This window comes from Anomaloglossus baeobatrachus, chromosome 3, assembly GCF_048569485.1.
Source record: "Anomaloglossus baeobatrachus isolate aAnoBae1 chromosome 3, aAnoBae1.hap1, whole genome shotgun sequence".
Lineage (NCBI taxonomy): Eukaryota > Metazoa > Chordata > Amphibia > Anura > Aromobatidae > Anomaloglossus > Anomaloglossus baeobatrachus.
Genome location: NC_134355.1, coordinates 40,116,156 through 40,132,622, shown reverse-complemented (window position 1 = coordinate 40,132,622; position 16,467 = coordinate 40,116,156). Strand labels below are relative to the sequence as shown.

Here is a 16,467-nt window from a genome sequence, read left to right as displayed (position 1 = left end):
GGAACTCTGATGCATGGCGGTCTAAGTCACGTCCTTAAAAGGCCACCGGAGGCGCCGCTAACAAAGCGGCTTCCTCATGACTTTCGACCTCCTCTAGTAGCATCCTCGGTCGGTGGCAGGCTTTCCCGCTTTTGCGACACCTGGCTGCCACAAATAAAAGACCGCTGGGTGAGAGACATTCTGTCTCACGGTTACAAGATAGAGTTCACCTCTCGTCCCCCGACTCGATTCTTCAGGTCATCCCCGCCTCACTAGCGAGCCGAGGCTCTTCGGCAGGCGCTGCGCACTCTGAAGGCAGAAGGAGTGGTGATCCCGGTTCCTCTTCAGCAACTGAGCCACGGTTTTTACTCCAACTTGTTTGTGGTCCCAAAGGAGGACGGCTCTTTCCGCCCGGTCCTGGACCTGGAACTGCTCAACAAACATGTAAAAACCAGACGGTTCAGGATGGAATCCCCCCGCTCCGTCATCGCCTCAATGTCCCAAGGAGATTTCCTTGCGTCGATCGATATCAAAGATGCTTATCTCCACGTACCGATTGCTCCAGAGCACCAGCGCTTCTTGCGCTTCGCCATAGGAAATGAACACCTGCAATTCGTGGCACGGCCGTTCGGCCTGGCAACAGCTCCACGGGTTTTTACCAAGGTTATGGCTACTGTAGTAGCGGTCCTCCACTCTCAGGGTCACTCGGTGATCCCGTACTTGGATACTGATCAAGGCACCCTCTCAAGAGGCATGCCAACGCAGCTTCGACGCTTCCCTGGAGACTCTCCAGGGTGTCGGGTGGATCATCAATTTTACAAAGTCAAATCTGACACCGGCCCAATCGCTGACATATCTTGGCATGGAGTTTCATACCCTCTCAGCGATAGTGAAGCTTCCGCTGATCAAGCAGTAGTCACTACAGAAAGGGGTACAATCTCTCCTTCAAGGCCAGTCACACCCCTTGAGGCGCCTCATGCACTTCCTGGGGAAGATGGTGGCAGCAATGGAGGCAGTCCCTTTCGCGCAGTTTCACCTGCGTCCCCTTCAATGGGACATCCTACGCAAATGGGACAGGAAGCCGACGTCCCTCGACAGGACCGTCTCTCTCTCTCAGGCGACCAAAGCTTCCCTTCGGTGGTGGCTTCTTCCCACTTCATTATCGAAGGGGATATCCTTCCTACCCCCATCCTGGGAAGTAGTCACGACAGACGCGAGTCTGTCAGGGTGGGGAGCGGTTTTTCTCCACCACAGGGCTCAGGGTACGTGGACCCAGCAAGAGTCCTCGCTTTAGATCAACGTTCTGGACATACGGGCAGTGTATCTTGCCCAGAAAGCGTTCCAGCAGTGGCTGGAGAGCAAGCAGATCCGAATTCAGTCGGACAATTCCACAGCGGTGGCATACTTCAACCACCAAGGCGACACACGCAGCCGGCAAGCCTTCCAAGAAGTCCGGCGGATTTTGATGTGGGTGGAAGCCACGGCATCCACCATATCCGCAGTTCACATCCCAGGCGTGGAAAACTGGGAAGCAGATTATTTCAGTTGCCAGGGCATGGACGCAGGGGAATAGTCCCTTCACCCGGACGTGTTTCAGGAGATCTGTTGCTGCTGGGGGGTGCCGGACGTCGACCTCATGGCGTCCCGGCACAACAACAAGGTACCAATGTTCATGGCACGGTCTCAAGATCCCAGAGCTCTGGCGGCAGACGCCTTAGTTCAGGATTGGTCGCAGTTTCAGCTCCCTTATGTGTTTCCTCCGCTGGCACTGTTGCCCAGAGTGTTACGCAAGATCAGGACCAACTGCCGCCGCGTCATCCTCGTCGCTCCAGACTGGCCAAGGTGGTCGTGGTACCCGGATCTGTGGCATCTCACGGTCGGCCGACCGTGGACACTACCAGACCAAACAGACTTGCTATCTCGAGGGCCGTTTTTTCCATCTGAATTCTGCGGCCCTCAACCTGACTGTGTGGCCATTGAGTCCTGGACCCTAGCGTCTTCAGGGTTATCTCAAGACGTCTTTGCCACTATGAGACAGGCTAGTAAACCATCGTCCGCCAAGATCTACCACAGGACGTGGAAAATTTTCCTGTCGTGGTGCTCTGCTCAGGGTTTTTTCTTTATCGTTCCTATGGGAGACCCAGACCATGGGTGTATAGCTACTGCCCCCGGAGGACACACAAAGTTACTACACTCAAAACGTGTAGCTCCTCCCTCCTAGCATATACACCCCCTGCTAGCCAGTTCTAGCTAGTTTCTTGCTTTGTGTCAGGAGGATCCACACACACACATGCATCCCTTTTTGATTTTTCATTTTTTACAAAGATTTGGAAGAAAAGCGGGTCCACTGGACCCCCGGCATGTCCCTTCACACTCCCCTGGCGGCAGTGCTGGTAAGGTTTGACTTCAGGGCAGGAGCCCTTCATGCCGCGCTCCTTCAACATCCCTTAGGGGCTCTGATTTGAAGTGGGAGCCAACACGGTTCTCACTGCCTTGCAGGAGACCGGCCTCCATCCGCAGCCCTTGTGCAGGACCCTGCTGGACGGAGCACTGACCCCCACCCCACAGGGACTGGACCCTGCGTCTCAAAGCTAAGATTATCCACTGCAGGTAGTCTCGTACGGCTATACCGAGCTAACCACTGTGGCCCCTCAGCATGGGGGCTCATTAATGGTCCCTCCAGCTGCTCCGGTTTTGGTGGCTGACCCCCATAGGATTCCTATTTCCAGGGGTCGGCTGTCCCGGCATCTGCTGAGCATGCAGTTCCCCTCTCAGAGCGTTTTCTGCTCGCTCGGCCAAGCTCACATGGGACTCTCCTTCTGGGCTCAGACCCCGTTCTCCTGACAGGGAGACGCAGGGTCCCCTGTCCTCCCCGTCCCGCAGCTCCGATTACGAGCTGATTCACCGGACGAGGAAGATGTCTCTACCGCGGACACGGACGCTACTTTATGTACATTGATCCGTCCGTAGGTGACGCAGATGCGAATGATTGGCTTGCGTCCATTATTCTTGTGTCCGCCTGATCAGGGGAGTATTCCCCGCTGGCAGAAAGGCACAGTTTACCTTTAGCAGGTCAAGGAGTGTGTTACTTACCCACTCCAGTTTTCAGGCCGCTGCGTCCAAGCCCACAGCCTATCCTGCAGACCCCACAGCGGGGTTCTGCTGCCTGTCTCCCCCTCCCTTCAGAGAGGGTAGCCACTCCGGTCTAGACTGCCCGGTTAGTTGTATCAGTGGCTGACGGCACCTCTATAGGATTCTACCGTACATTAATTTTGTACTGGACCTCACTCCGCTCTGAGATGAAGCGTGTTTCTGAGGACTGTGTTTCCCCTGTCCACCCATGGTGGTCAAGAAGTGGGCTCATTCACTTCAGGTGGCTCAGCCCGGACCGTTATGTCAGTGGCTGATGGCTCCTCACTTAAGGTTCTGCGGTCCGCCCGGTTGTCCTTTGGGCCAAGTCGGTATGGGAACGGCAGGAGCTTGTTCTCCTCAGCTTACAGCAGTGCGGTTTTTTGTAACTTCTCTGCTTCTCTGGAGGAGATGCATTCTCTCACAGGGACTCTATGCCCAAAACGGTTGCCTGAACTCCAGACTTCAGTCTTTTCATCCTCTGCCAGGTCTGCCATGCTAGACGCCGCACGGCGGTGGTCTGGGCTACCTTCCTCGCTATCCGCAGGCTCCTGTGGCTTCGAAATTGGAAGGCAGATGCCTCTATGGAGGTTCCTGGCTGGGCTCCCCCTTGGTGGGCCCAGTTTCCCCGGAACCAAGCTGGGTGAAATTAAGGAAGCTCTTGGCGGGGAGTGTGCTTCCTCGCCACAATCCTAAACCAGGGAACCTGTCCAGGGCAGGAATCAGTTGAGGTTTCGGTGGTTTCCGTTCCTCCATCTGATCGTCCTCTAGCTCGGCCTAGGTTCATAGCACCAAATGGCTCGAAGCTGCGTCTTCAGAAGACCGCAGGAGATGCTGCCACTGAGCCAGCTTCCTCCGAGCTATCTAGCCACGCCAACAACCTCCTTGGTCGGTGGCAGGCTCTCTCCACTTGGCGACGTATGGTTCTAACACGTCTCCGTTCAGTGGGGGCGGGATTATATCTCCCATGGCTACAGGATGGAATTCTGTCCACCCGCCAAACAGATTTTTTCTGTCAACTCCCCCGGCTCCAAGGCCGCCGCCTTCTCACAGGCCGTGGCATTTCTTGCAGACCAATGGAGTAATTGTACCGGTTCCCGACTGGGAACGGTTCTGAGATTTTTGCTTAAATCTATTCCTAGTCCCCGAAGAGGGCGGTGCCTTCCGACCTGGATCTTTAGCTTTTCAAGCATAGTCAGGTGTGGCGTTTTCACATGGAGTCTCGGTCTTGTTCCGTGTGTTTTTCACCGGATCAATCAAGAACCCAAGGAGATTCCCTAGCAGCCATCGGCATCAGAGATGCCTATCTGCAGGGGTCAATCGCAGTTTCACACCAGCGTTGACTACGTTTTGACAATCGGAGTGGTCCAATTCGTGGCTCTTCCCTTGGGGTTAGCCACGGCCCCTCGAGTATTCTCATTGGGGCAGCTGTGATTAGGGTCCTGCACCCCTAGGGATTGGCAGTGATCTTTTGCCCTGGACGGCCTTCTTGTCGGGGCTTCATCCAGTGCTGACTCTTAGCAGAGTGCTTCGCGCACTCTCGCCACTCTAACCTATTCGGGTGGCTTGTCTTTCTGCCCAAGTCCACTCTGACTTCGAACCAGAGGTTCTCAGGGACGCAATTCGAGTCTCTATCGGCACTTGTGAAGCTGCTCTTAGTCGATCAGTAGTCCCTCCGCTGGCGGTCGGCGTCGTTCTATCAGACACCATATACAGGTGCTGGTCAGACGGTGGCATCAATGGAAGCGATTCCTTGCCCAGTTTCTCCTGCGTCCTCTGAGATTGGATGTTTTCCGCTGTACAAGCGAACTCCCTCCTCCCACGGGGTGGTGGCTTCGCCACTGACCAGAGGCTCGTTTCAGTGGTGGCTTCGGCCACTCTGTCTCAGGAGCGCTCCTTCCTGGCCCCGTCCCGGGTGAGCCTCACCAGGATGCTAGTCTATCCGCCTTGGGAGCAGTATATCTCCACCGTGGAGCGCAGGGCGCTTGGACGCTGTCCGAATCAGCCCTCTGGATCAATGTGCTGGAAATCAGAGCTGTATTCTAGCTCTCTAAGCCTTCACCATCTGTTGGCGGCTAGGCACATTCGAGTCCAGTCGGACAACGTGACAGCGTTTTTCCTACATCAGCTTCCAGGGCGGGACACTCAGCCGCCTGGCAATCTTGGCGGCTCAACATTCTTCAGTGGACAAGGGACTCCTAGTCCACCGTATCCGCAGCCCACATCCTAGATGTGAAAACTGTGAGGCAGACTATTTCAGCTGTCCAACCGTGGTCCACAATCCTCAGGTTTTGCGGTAGACACACTGGTTCATTTTGACCCCAGCTTCGTCTCTTTACGTATTTTACCCTCTACCTCTTGTCCAGAGTCCTGCGCAAGATCAGTAAAGAGGGCCGTCGGGTCATTCTCATACTCCAGACTGACCCAGGCAGGCTTGGTACTCTGACCTGCTCCTTCTGTCCGTTGGGTTGCCATGGCATCTTCCGGACCGTCCAGACCTTTTCTCAAAAGGTCCGTTTTTTCCGTCAGAATTCTGGATTCTCAGATTGACGGCGTAGCTCTTGAGTCCCGGATCTTGGCGACTTCTGGTATCCTTCCTGAAGTCATCTCCGCTATGACTCGAGCTCCAAAGTGTCCTTTGACCTTTTTGGCCTTGCCGACCCTCCTGTCCCTTCCACAGTCCGGTCTACAGCTAGGACTATCCCTCATTAAGGGACAGGTCTCGGCTCTGTCAGTATGTGCCAGCGGCGTATCGTCCGGCTGGCTCCGGTGCGCTCCTTTAAGGGCGCATCTCACATCATTCCGCCTTTCCGGCGGCCTATGGAGCCCTGGGACCTTAATCCGGTCCTCCCGGTTCCCGGAAACCTCCCTTTGCGCCTCTTGGGGAGGTTTCTTTGTTTCATCTTTCACAGAAAGTAGTCTTTCTAGTGGCTATATTTTCCCGCCAGAGAGTTCTGGCTGCACTCTCTCGGAGTCACCCCCTTTTTTTGGTCTTTGCATCAAGACAAGGTGGTCTCCGTCCGACTCCGGACTTTTTTCCCTAAGGTGGTTACTGCTTCCACCTTATCCGGGGCAATTTTCCTGCCTTCCTTTTGTCCGGCTCCTGTTCATCGCTTGAGGAAGCGTTGCATATCCTGGATCTGGTGCGGGCGCTCCGGATCTATGTGTCTCGCACCGCCGTTATTAGGCGGTGCACCTCTCTCTGGTGCTGACTGCTAGTCAGCGTAGCGGTCTCTCGGCATCTAAGCCGACCCTGGTTCGTTGGCTTAGGTCGGCCATTTCGGAGACCTACAAGTGTACTCAAGTGCCTTCCCCGCCGGGGATCAGAGCACATTTGATCAGACCTGTCGGCGCCTTTTTGGGCTTTCAGGCACCAGGTTACGGCTCAGTAGGTCTGTCAGACTGCAGCTCGAATAGTCTGCATACTTTTTCGAAGCACTACCCAAGGCATGCTCATGCTTTGGCAGACGCGGGCTTGGGCAGACGCATCTTTCCGGCGTCTGTCGCCCATTTGTGAAGTTAGGTTTGCCTGCTTCTCAGTTGTCTGTTTATTCCCACCCATGGACTGCTTTTGAACGTCCCATGGTCTGGGTCTCCCATAGGAACGATAAAGAAAAAGAGAATTTTGTTTACTTACCGTAAATTCTTTTTCTTATAGTTCCGTCATGGGAGACCCAGCACCCTCCCTATTGCCTGTTGGCAGGTTTCTTGTTCCGTGTGTCTTCACCGGCTGTTATTGTTGTAGACAGAGGTTCCGGCTCTTCCGGATTTTACTCTCTCTTCTTGTGGGTGGATGTCCTCCTTCAGCTTTTGCACTAAACTGGCTAGAACTGGCTAGCAGGGGGTGTATATGCTAGGAGGGAGGAGCTACACGTTTTGTGTAGTAACTTTGTGTGTCCTCCGGGGGCAGTAGCTATACACCCATGGTCTGGGTCTCCCATGACGGAACTATAAGAAAAAGAATTTACGGTAAGTAAACAAAATTCTCTTTTTCTCCCTGGCCTTTTGCCTTGCCCACTTTTCTGTCCTTCTTTCAATCTGGACTGGAAAAGGGTTTGTCGCTCGGCTCCCTTAAGGGACAAGTCTCTGCGCTCTCTGTGTTTTTCCAGAAGCGCCTAGCCAGGCTTCCACAGGTACGCACGTTCCTGCAGGGGGTTTGTCACATCGTTCCACCTTACAAGCGGCCGTTAGAACCCTGGGATCTAAACAGGGTTCTGATGGTTCTTCAGAAACCACCATTCGAGCCAATGAGAGATATTTCCCTCTCACAACTTTCGCAGAAAGTGGTTTTTTCTAGTAGCAGTCACTTCTCTTCGGAGAGTGACTGAGCTAGCAGCATTGTCGTGCAAAGCCCCTTTCCTGGTGTTTCACCAGGACAAGGTGGTTCTACGTCCGGTTCCGGATTTTCTCCCTAAGGTGGTATCCTCCTTTCATCTCAATCAGGATATCTCCTTGCCTTCTTTTTATCCTCATCCAGTTCACCAATGTGAAAAGGATTTGCACTTGTTAGATTTGGTGAGAGCACTCAGACTCTACATTTCTCGTACGGCGCCCCTGCGCCGCTCGGATGCACTCTTTGTCCTTGTCGCTGGCCAGCGTAAAGGGTCACAGGTTTCCAAATCAACCCTGGCTCGGTGGATCAAGGAGCCAATTATCGAAGCTTACCGTTCGGCTGGGCTTCCGGTTCCCTCAGGGCTGAAGGCCCATTCTACCAGAGCCGTGGGCGCGTCCTGGGCGTTGAGGCACCAGGCTGCGGCTCAGCAGGTGTGGCAGGCGGCTACCTGGTCGAGCCTGCACACTTTCACGAAACACTATCAGGTGCATACCTATGCTTCGGCGGATGCCAGCCTAGGTAGACGAGTCCTTCAGGCGGCGGTTGCCCACCTGTAGGAAAGGGCCGTTTTACGGCTCTCTTATGAGGTATTATTTTACCCACCCAGGGACTGCTTTTGGACGTCCCAATTGTCTGGGTCTCCCAATAGAGCGACAAAGAAGAAGGGAATTTTGTTTACTTACCGTAAATTCCTTTTCTTCTAGCTCTAATTGGGAGACCCAGCACCCGCCCCTGTTTTTTTCTGTACACATGTTGTTCATGTTGAATGGTTTCAGTTCTCCGATATTCCTTCGGATTGAAGTTACTTTAAACCAGTTTATAATTCTTTTTCCTCCTTCTTGCTTTTGCACCAAAACTGAGGAGCCCGTGGGAGCACGGGGGGTGTATAGGCAGAAGGGGAGGGGCTTTACACTTTTAGTGTAATACTTTGTGCGGCCTCCGGAGGCATAGCCTATACACCCAATTGTCTGGGTCTCCCAATTAGAGCTAGAAGAAAAGGAATTTACGGTAAGTAAACAAAATTCCCTTCTTTTGTTGCATTTTCACCTCCGATGCACTGAAAATGCATGTGCGTGTTTTTTACCTGCAGATTTTCCTCATTTAATGCAAGTCTATGGGGACAATCTGCACATAATACTCGGCTTACCCGCAAGAGAAATTCACACTGCACTGCAGGTCCGATTACGCACAAAAAGCCCGGTGGACATGAGATTTCTATAAATCCCATCCACTTTGCGGGAACTGTAAGGCCATGTGCACACGTTGCATATGTTGGTGCCTTTTTTTTTTTTTTTTTACCTCAGTATTTGTAGGGCCATCTGCACACATGTATTTTTGGATTTTGGATTTTTTTACCTCAGTATCTGTAAGGCTATGTGCGCATGTTGCGTATTTTGGATACACGATGTGTGCATGTGGCCTTACAGACAAAAGTAGCATTGGTCAAAAGTATATGGTGAAAGTTCTTACCATCTATGACACCGCCCAAAATTTACCAAATTTGCACCATTAAACCTCGCCTGGTCAGTATGTTTTGTTTGTTTGGGTTTTTTTTGTTTTAATAGTGGACAGACAACCAAAACTGGGGCTAATTATCCATATAAACTACAATTTAAATGGAACCGGTCACCGGATTTGTCCCTATTAGCTGCAGCCACCTCCAGTGATCCCTTATATACAGCATTCTAGAATACTGTATATAAGAGCCCAGGCTGCTCTCTATAACATAAACTTTTATTATACACACTTAGGGGGTGGTCTGGTCTGAAGGGTGTCGCTGCTCTCTGGTCCGGTGCCTCCTCTCTGCTCAGGGCTGCCATCAGGGCATTACTACTGTGCCTGGTGTAGGGGGTCCTGTGAAGAGAGTGGGCCAAGGCCCGAGGTAAATACTTATCTTTAGCCTCAGGCAGGACGGGCCCCGTCTCTTCACCAGGCCCCAGTCACAGCAGCAGCAGAGGGGCCCCGCAGTGTCTCTTCACTACCAGTTCAAATGGAGAAGTAAATAGGAAGAAAACTTCAGCTCACCTGCTGCCCAGACTGTTCAGCCTAGCGGGTGCCTAGGATTCTTCGGTTTATCCCAACCGGTAACAGGCAACGTGGAGTGAAAAGAAAAGGATGATCCGGCACAAAATTTCCTTTGGTAAAAACATCCAAAATTTATTGAAACATCATTAAAAATAGCGTGAAGACCAAGTATCCACTCAGATGGAAAGCATGGAGGTCATGATAACTTACGCGTTTTGGACAGTTATAAAAGCAAAAAAGTCCTTAATCATAAGTGTCTCATGAACACTGCAGAGCTACTGAAATAGACTAATCTGATGAATGAGTAGGAGGGAGGAGTGGAAATATGCTAATTACATGCAAACATCAGGTGGAAGTCAAAAAAAAAAAAAACACATTATTTATGTAGCAACATGTACTTTATGTTGTAAGAATTATGTGGGTTGTACCTCACGTACCCTAAGGACGAGGATTTCGGAACACTTACGTATTCCAATGGCTGCCCAGGATAAAGCTTCTTTGAGCTATGCTACACTTGTCAGAAAGCGTTCCCTATCAGGATTGACTAGACACTACATCGAGAACCATGCAGGAGATTTTTCTACACTTAGGATTACGGGCATTGAACATATTCCTAGACCTCCACGTGGAGGTGATTGGTTTAAAGCCTTACTACTGGCGGAGGCCAAGTGGATTCTTAAATTAAATTCCAGATACCCTAACGGATTTAATTATCGCTCCGACCTGAGGTTTATTTTTTAGCAGACAGATACGCCTGTGCACCCATGATCCTGAGTTAGTGGGGTATTATAATTATGGGGATTTTTTGTTTCCTGCACCTGTAGTTCCTCCTGTCACAGCTCAGGACCTGTGTATAATGTGTCCTGCACTGGTAGTTCCTCCTGTCAGAGCTCAGGGCCCGGGTATAATGTGCTTTGCTCTTGTAGTTCCTCCTGTCACAGCTCAGGACCTGTGTATAACGTTTTCTGCTCTTGTAGTTCCTCTTGTCAGAGCTCTGGGCCCGGGTATAATGTGTTTTGCACTTGTAGTTCCTCCTGTCAGAGCTCAGGGCCCGGGTATAATGTATCCCGCACTTGTAATTTCTCCTGTCAGAGCTCAGGGCCCGTGTATATGTGTCCTGTACTTATAGTTCCTCCTGTCAGAGCTCAGGGCTGTGTATAATGTGTCTTGCACTTGTAGTTCCTCCTGTCAGAGTTCAGGGCCCAGGTATAATGTGTTCTACACTTGTTGTTCCTCCTGTCACAGTTCAGGACCTGTGTATAATGTGTCCTGCTCTAGTAGTTCCTCCTGTCAGAGCTCAGGGCCTGGGTACAATATGTCCTGCACTTGTTGTTCCTCCTGTCAGAGCTCAGGGCCCGGGTATAATGTGTCCTACACTTGTAATTCCTTCTGTCAGAGCTCAATACCTGTGTATATGTGTCCTGCACTTGTAGTTCCTTCTGTTAGAGCTCGGTGCCCGGGTTTAATATGTTCTGCACTTGTAGTTCCTCCTGTCAGAGTTCAGGGCCCGTGTATAATGTGTCCTGTTCCTGTAGTTCCTCCTGTCAGAGCTCAGGGCCCGGGTATATTTTGTCCTGCTCTTGTTGTTCCTCCTGTCAGAGTTCAGGGCCCGGGTATAATGTGTCCTGCACTTGTAGTTCCTCCTGTCAGAGCTCAGGGCTCAGGTATATGTCCTGCACTTGTTGTTCGTCCTGTCAGAGCTCTGAGCCCATGTATAATGTGTCCTGCACTTGTTTCCTTATGTATTTTCCTACCTATTTTTCCCTCCCCTCGTTTGAACCAAGGGGAGATTCATTTACACACATATAATTAATGTGGATCCCCGTATGGTGGTGGATTATATTTATATCCTCCATTCTAGATTATGCAAAATGATTTAATACAACTTTGACACATTGGACATATAAATTTTACATTTTTGGAACATTAATGCCCACCAGATCAATTAATACCAAATTCTTTGTTATTTTTACATCTACTTTTATTCTTATTTATATATATTTCTTTATATTTATTTTCATTTCATTTCTATATTTATACTTATATTTACTCCTATTTTTATTTATATCTACCTTTTTCCCCTTCCTGTTTTTTTTTTTTTTTGACTTCCACCTGATGTTTGCATGTAATTAGCATATTTCCACTCCTCCCTCCTACTCATTCATCAGATTAGTCTATTTCAGTAGCTCTGCAGTGTTCATGAGACACTTATGATTAAGGACTTTTTTTGCTTTTATAACTGTCCGAAACGCGTAAGTTATCATGACCTCCATGCTTTCCATCTGAGTGGATACTTGGTCTTCACGCTATTTTTAATGATGTTTCAATAAATTTTGGATGTTTTTACCAAAGGAAATTTTGTGCCGGATCATCCTTTTCTTTTCACTCCACGTTGTCTCTTCACTACCAGACATGACTAATTTGCATGCGAAGGGGCGGAGCATGCAAATTAGCCATGTGCTGTAGTGGAGGCAGGGTGATTGGAGCACAGCAGGGCGCGTCATCGCTAAGCCGTGCAGCAGGAGGTGAGGTAATCACTCTGAGACCTCATTACACTCCTGCAACAGCGGCTGAGGTGGCGAGGACGTGGCAGCCAGCGGGACAGGTAAGCGCTGTGAGTTGAAGGCTGAAGATTTGCTGATCTCTGCCTGGGGCCCGCGCTGATCTGTTAGGGGGGGGGACTGGACGCTGATCTCTGCCCGGGGCCCACACTGATCTCTGCCTGGGGCCCGCGCTGATTTCTGTCAGGGGGGGTAGGGGGACGCTGATCTCTGCCTGGGGGGAAGCGGGGGGAGGGGGGGGAATGCTGATCTGTGCCCGGGGCCCGCGCTGATCTCTACTGAAGGGGGCGCTGATCTCTGCCCGTAGCCGCCCGCCGACCCCAGCCCCTGTCTTGCTTGTTTCAGCTAGATCAGGGGTGGGGAACCTGTGAGCCTCCCGGCCTCTCTGCTGTGAGCCTCCTGGCCTCTCTGCTGTGAGCCTCCCGGCCTCTCTGCTGTGAGCCTCCCGGCCTCTCTGCTGTGAGCCTCCCGGCCTCTCTGCTGTGAGCCTCCCGGCCTCTCTGCTGTGAGGCTCCCGGCCTCCAGTGCTGTCTGTTCTCCCTCAGTCCTGTTTATGCCCCTCTAGTGTTGTCCGTGACACCGCCAGTACTGTCCGAGCCCCAGCCCTCCTGTGATGTGTATATGCCCCCACTCCCTTCTGTGATGTGTATATGCCCCCAGCCTCTCCTGTGATGTGTATATGCCCCCAGTCCCTCCTGTGATGTATATACAGTGCCTTGTGAAAGTATTCAGCCCCCTTGAATTTTTCAACCTTTTTCCACATTTCAGGTTTCAAACATAACGATAAAAAAAATTACATTTTATGGTGAAGAATCAACAAGTGGGGCACAATTGTGAAGGTGAACGATATTTATTGCTTAATTTAATTTTTTCTATAAAATAACTGAAAATTGGGGCGTGCAATATTATTCATCCCCTTTTACTTTCAGTGCAGCAAACTCACTCCAGAAGTTCATTGAGGATCTCTGAATGATCCAGTGTTGTCCTAAATGACTGATGATGATAGATATAAGCCACCTGTGTGTAATCAAGTCTCCGTATAAATGCACTGATCTGTGATGGTCTCAGTGTTCTGTGTAAAGCACAGAGAGCATCATGAAGACCAAGGAACACAACAGGCAGGTCCATGATACTGTTGTGGAGAAGTTTAAAGACTGATTTGGTAACAAAAAGATTTCCACAACTTTAAACATCCCAAGAAGCACTGTGCAAGCGATTATATTGAAATGGAAGGAGTATCAGACCACTGCAAATCTACCAAGACCCGGCCGTCCATCCAAACTTTCATCTCAAACAAGGAGAAGACTGATCAGAGATGCAGCCAAGAGGCCCATGATCCCTCTGGATGAACTGCAGAGATCTACAGCTGAGATGGGACAGTCTGTCCATAGGACAACAATCAGTCGTACACTGCACAAATCTGACCTTTATGGAAGAGTGGCAAGAAGAAAGCCATTTCTCAAAGATATCCATAAAAAGTTTTGTTTAAAGTTTGCCACAAGCCACCTGGGAGACACCAAACATGTGGGAGAAGGTGCTCTGGTCAGATGAAACCAAAATGAAACTTTTTGGGCACAATGCCAAACGATATTTGGTGTAAAAGTAACACAGCTCATCACCCTGAACACACCATCCCCACTGTCAAACATGGTGGTGGCAGCATTATGGTTTGGGCCTGCTTCTCTTCAGAAGGGACAGGGAAGATGGTTAAAATTGATGGGAAGATGGATGGAGCCAAATACATGACTATTCTTGAAGAAAACCTGTTGGAGTCTGCAAAAGACCAGAGACTGGGACGGTGATTTGTCTCCCAACAAACAATGATCCAAAACATAAAGCAAAATCTACAATGGAATGGTTCACAAATAAACGTATCCAGGTAATAGAATGGCCAAGTCACAGTCCAGACCTGAATCCAATTGAGAATGTGTGGAACCTCACTCAGCTCCAGCTGTTTACAAAGGAAGAATGGGCAAGAATTTCAGTATCTCCATGTGCAAAACTGATAGACACACACCTCAAGCGACTGCAGCTGTAATCACAGCAAAAGGTGGTGCTACAAAGTATTAACTTACAGGGGATGAATAATATTGCACGCCCCACTTTTCAGTTATTTTTTTATAAAAAGTTTAAAATAAATTTCATTCAACTTCACAATTGTGTCCACTTGTTGTCGATTCTTCACCAGAACATTAACATTTTTATCTTTGTTTGAAGCCTGAAATGTGGGAAAAGGTTGAAAAAAATCAAGGGGGACAAATACTTTTGCAAGGCACTGTATATACCAAAATGTGCCCAGGAGGGGGATGTATATAGCAGGAGGGGCCCAGGATTGGATATATACCTAAACGGGGACATATCTACAAAGAAAGGGACATATATTTCAGGAGGGGGACATTTTTATTTATTTTTATATAATATATTATATATTTTCACGTTTTACCAAGAGGGGCAGTGAAACTAGGTTGTTTTTGGGTGTGTAGGCGGAGCTGGGGTGGAGCCTGCGTGGAGTCCCAAGGGGGCCCGAAAATTTTGCCGGTATGGGGCCCTGAAATTCCTAGTGGCGGCCCTGTCTCTGCTACAATGGCCATCCTCCTTCGCAGACCCATGTCCTACTTTATCCACACTGGCTGGCATTGCGGTCCTGCAGAAAGGCACTTTGATCTGTTCTATTGGGGGCAGATCAAAGTATTGTAGGGCGCATGCGAGAGCGATCTTTTAACCTTTTCTCGCACCTGTGCATTAGAATACATTGATTTACACCCTCAACAGAACAGTTCAACGTGCGCCTGCGCAAGACTGGAGTGTGGATGACGTAGGATGCGTCATCCACACTGGGCTGGGTAGAAGCAGGATGGTGACCGCAGCAGAGAGAAAGCGCCGGACCGGAGAGCAGCAACACCCATCGGACCGGACCGCCCACTAGGTGAGTATAAGTGATTTTTATGTTCTATACAGTGGCCTGGGCCCCTATATACAGCATTCTGGAATGCGGTATATAAGGGATCACTGGTTTTGGCCGCAACTTATAGGGGCCAAATCTGGTGATCGGATCCCCCTAAAAATATAAAAACAAAAACTTTTTACTTTTCTTTCCAGGCCATTGCTATAATGGAGATTGCTCACGGTGCTGATCATCATTACATAGCAGAAGTGAAAAAGGAGCTGGAACAATGAAGATCTATGCAACGCACTTCTCCCTAAATGTTTGTCGGAATGCACACGTGTACGTCTGGATGGACCTGCTAAGCAAAGTGCTGCTTTACCCCGTGTGTTGGAGCTGAAACACCTGAAATCTATTTATTGTCTGTCCTGTCTTGGCATGTAAGATGTTTGGCGACCGATCACCCGTAGCACTCAGGGGCTTCTTAACTAAAATTGAACGATGCTTGTTCATGCCTCCAAATTCCATTAGGGGGCAGTCTCGGAACACTCATCCTATGGTAAAGTGTAGCCTCTGCAAGGATTGTAGCATGATAAAGGGCTACATGTCTAATGCTTATGTAGCAAAAAAAAATTCAATTTGCAGGAATAACAGTTTTTGACTTTTTTACTTTTAATGAAATTTTGAAATTAACTCAATTCACCAATTTCTAAAAAAAAAAATATAAAATAAAAGGTGAGGTATTGATTTCTGACCGATTGACGTCCTGCACAGAATCCGATCTGTTCATTTGAGGATGGCGGCCCTGTAATACACCTAGATTTCACTTCTGCATCATATACTGTATTTCATAATATTGCCATTTGTTTTATGCTTTGGATAAAAAAAAAAAATATTTTGGCTAAATTCTTTTTAGAAATGAAAAAAGCTGTTTTTGTTTTCATCTTTTTTTTTTCCTGCAAGCAGTTGCCTGAAACCAAAGTTTGCCTGTGAGTTTTATTACGAAATTGCTGTTTCACACTGCAAAGTAATAAAAAAAAAAAAAATTACAATGTATTGTGTGGTGTGTTTTTTTTTATTTTTTTTATATTTTGCATTTTTTATTAAAACATATTCTGATTTATATATATATATATATATATATATATATATATATATATATATATATATATATATATATATATATATATATATATATATATATAATAATTTTTTTTTATTTTCACAGGTGGTGAAAGGTCCACTTTGATGCACAATGGGGAAACAATAAGCCAAAATATTTGGTGGACATTTGTGACTTCTTAAAGTCACAAATGATAAATCAAGGAAATATATCTGGAAACCCCAAATGCCACCCATAGGGACGAACCTTAAAGAAGAAAGATAAATATGACATATAAAACAAAAAAAGGTGCAAAAAAATTGATAAAGTTCGTGCAAATGCAATAGTGAATCGAGACCCAGAACTTTGGAAAATTAGTAATTGGTTAGAATCATAGAATGGTAGGGTCGGAAGGGACCTCAAGGGCCATCAGGTCCAACCCTTTGCGAGTGTA

At 48.8% G+C, this 16,467-nt stretch overlaps 1 protein-coding gene across 1 annotated transcript in view; it reads left to right on the top strand.

Moving 5' to 3' along the window:
- Positions 1-15,965, top strand: part of SMYD2 (SET and MYND domain containing 2) — an 81,813-nt gene extending 65,848 nt beyond the window's left edge. The window contains exon 12 of the mRNA XM_075339141.1: positions 15,127-15,965. Within this exon, the coding sequence (XP_075195256.1) occupies positions 15,127-15,204 (78 nt within the window). The 3' untranslated portion in view covers positions 15,205-15,965. The remainder of the gene's footprint in view (positions 1-15,126) is intronic.
- Positions 15,966-16,467: the final 502 nt, after the last annotated feature.